The 2,525-nt window shown below is 39.6% G+C and overlaps 1 protein-coding gene across 1 annotated transcript in view; it reads right to left on the bottom strand.

Annotated features, from left to right (window-relative positions):
- The window catches only part of LOC110027973 (cytochrome P450 89A2-like), a 2,227-nt gene extending 1,620 nt beyond the window's left edge, over positions 1-607 (bottom strand). The window contains exon 1 of the mRNA XM_020729643.1: positions 13-607. Within this exon, the coding sequence (XP_020585302.1) occupies positions 13-607 (595 nt within the window). The remainder of the gene's footprint in view (positions 1-12) is intronic.
- Positions 608-2,525: the final 1,918 nt, after the last annotated feature.

The following is a 2,525-nucleotide window of genomic DNA, read 5'->3' as shown; positions in this document are numbered from 1 at the left end:
TTTGGCCGAAACACATGAGCGCGAGGATGGAGAGGAAGGCGTGTTGAAAACTCTGTTTTGGGATGAACTCCTCCCGGCCGGCAAAGGAATGGAGCTTTTCGAGAAGGAGCTGGACGGCCCAGCTTCGTGCCTGGGCGAAGTTACGGAGACTGGAGGAGTGGAGAATTTCGGAAGAGAGGTTGCGGCGGAGGATGCTCCATAGGGAGCCGTGATTAGAAGAGGAGATATCGTTGTTGCCGCCGGTGAGGAAGATGGTGGGCTCGACAGGTGGGGGGCGGTTGGAGAAGGAATCGGCGTGTTTGAAGAGAGCGGTATGGGAGAGATCGGAGCTGGAGATGAAGATGGTGGGGGGAGCGAAGGGAAGGAGACGGAGGCTTAGGATGGGGCCGTGGAGAGAGTGATAGCGACGGAGGAGGACGGTGATTCCTTGAAGGGAACCGCGGTGGGTTACGAGGTGGAGGAGGATGGGAAGGATGGAGATGGAGGGAGGAAGTGGAGCTTTCGATGGTTTGTGGGTATTGAGGAGAGGAAGATGCTTGACAAAGAAGGAGAGGAAGAGAGAGCAGAGGAAGACGAGGAAGAGCGCTGGCCATGGCACGAGTGTCATCGGTCGTCTCTGCTTTGCTGCTGCTTCTGTGGCATGAGCTTATGGAGTTCCGGCTCTTCGATGCCCTGTATATGTTTGGAGGATTAGAAGGGGGTTAGTATCAGATTCAAAAGTGGTAAATTTATTAAATTTGCTATTAGTATTGTTTAAGAAAATAATCAACTTTTTTTTCTTTATATATATTGTTTTAGAAAGTTATTTTAATCAAATTCTAGTTTAAATATTATCATATTTTCATCTTTTTTTTCTCCAAAAAAAAAAAAAGAACTGAAAAAACTATAAAAGAAAATTATGTGTACATCCTGAAAAAAATTTATGGAATTATATGTGATGGATCTTAAAATAAGTCTTTGGTTTTAAAAATTCTTCTAAACTATATTTTAATCAAAATAGTTTACCCCAATTCAATATTCACCAAAATGTGATCTAGATTGTTTCAAAACATTTTTAAACTTAATCTGGTCAATTATGAATTTTTTAATATTTACTAATGTCCAAATATTAATAATAATAATAATAATAAGTTCAAAGTTTTCGATATAACTTTACATGAAAATATGTCAAACATTTAAAATAGAATATTAATTTATGAAAAATAATGTAATTTTTCTCAGAGCAAATGATAAATTCGTTTATATATTAAGAAATAAATGTTTAATTTTTATCATATTAATTGCATGTTTGAAATGTGTCAGCATGAATCTTGAAGAAATTCAATGGATTAAGAGACAATGTTTCGGTCAAGGATGACCAATAAAAGGATGATCAAAAGTCACATCAATGGGAAACTAAAAGGCCTGATTGACAAACAATAGCTCCCTTGGAGCAGGATTCGAGGGCTAGCAAATGATGGCCACTTAGGCTAAAGATTAAGAAAATCGAGTAAAGAGATAGCATCAACCCAACTTTCATACCAACATCGCCAACCGCCTGACAAAAGTTGCCAAGATTCTTCGGGATTCCTAAGGTTCTCATCACTACACACTTCATGAACACTCCGATGGATTACATGTCAAGTGGTAGACTACCTGTCAGAGGCGATCCACCCTCAGCCTAACGACCTAGTTTCATCTCGACGATACGAACTTCTCATCTAGGGGTCAATAGTTCACAACCGGACTAAGGCAACTGACTAGTTGAATCAAGTTGACCAAGCGAAGTCCGGAGAACCGAAAGACAATATGAGACGACTAAAAGCTCCAACTAAACAAAGTCAGTCGAACGGACCTTGCTGACCCAAGGAATACCAACCTTACCCGTCCTAGTGATAGGGTAACCGATCCATGGACTCATTTATTATTTATACCTTAAAAACCTTATAACGCTTCTGTAAAAAAATAAGAAAAAACATGTAATTGTATGCTTTTATACTCTCTTGCTTATAAATAGGGGATCAATTTTACAATAAGAGGTTAATTAGTTAGTTATAAAAGAACCAGTTCTTTATTGTGCACTCTCTCTATCTCTCTCTCTCTCTCTCTCTCCATGTCTCTCTTATTTTACATTCTATTCTTTGGGTGTGATTTACATGAAAGATTCAGATTCAACGTCCTAAAAGATGTGGTGGGTTCAGATTATGCCAGTAACAAGAAGGGGAGCACAACATAGAGAAGAAACATACCTAAGAGACTTAGTGAACATGAAGTGCACCTAACAGTTTATGCAGCAACAAATCCAAGAGTTGAACGATCAAATAATGGACCAAATGTTAGAGCCATCAGAGAAGCAGTAGTTGGGTGAAGGGAAAACACCTGTATAAAGAACCAACACCCAATGGTCACAGGGCACACTTACTCAAATAAAGAGCAAGAGACTCCCAGCACCAGAATATTGATGGGTCAACAACATGCAATAGTTTGGGAAAAATGAGGCCCCCGCCAGTCAAAGAATGCATTCTCTTGGTAGATTTCAATTGTTA

The sequence above is a fragment of the Phalaenopsis equestris genome, unplaced genomic scaffold (assembly GCF_001263595.1).
Source record: "Phalaenopsis equestris unplaced genomic scaffold, ASM126359v1 Scaffold000471, whole genome shotgun sequence".
Lineage (NCBI taxonomy): Eukaryota > Viridiplantae > Streptophyta > Magnoliopsida > Asparagales > Orchidaceae > Phalaenopsis > Phalaenopsis equestris.
The sequence above is the reverse complement of the archived record's forward strand: the minus strand, read 5'-3'. Positions and strand labels throughout refer to the sequence as shown.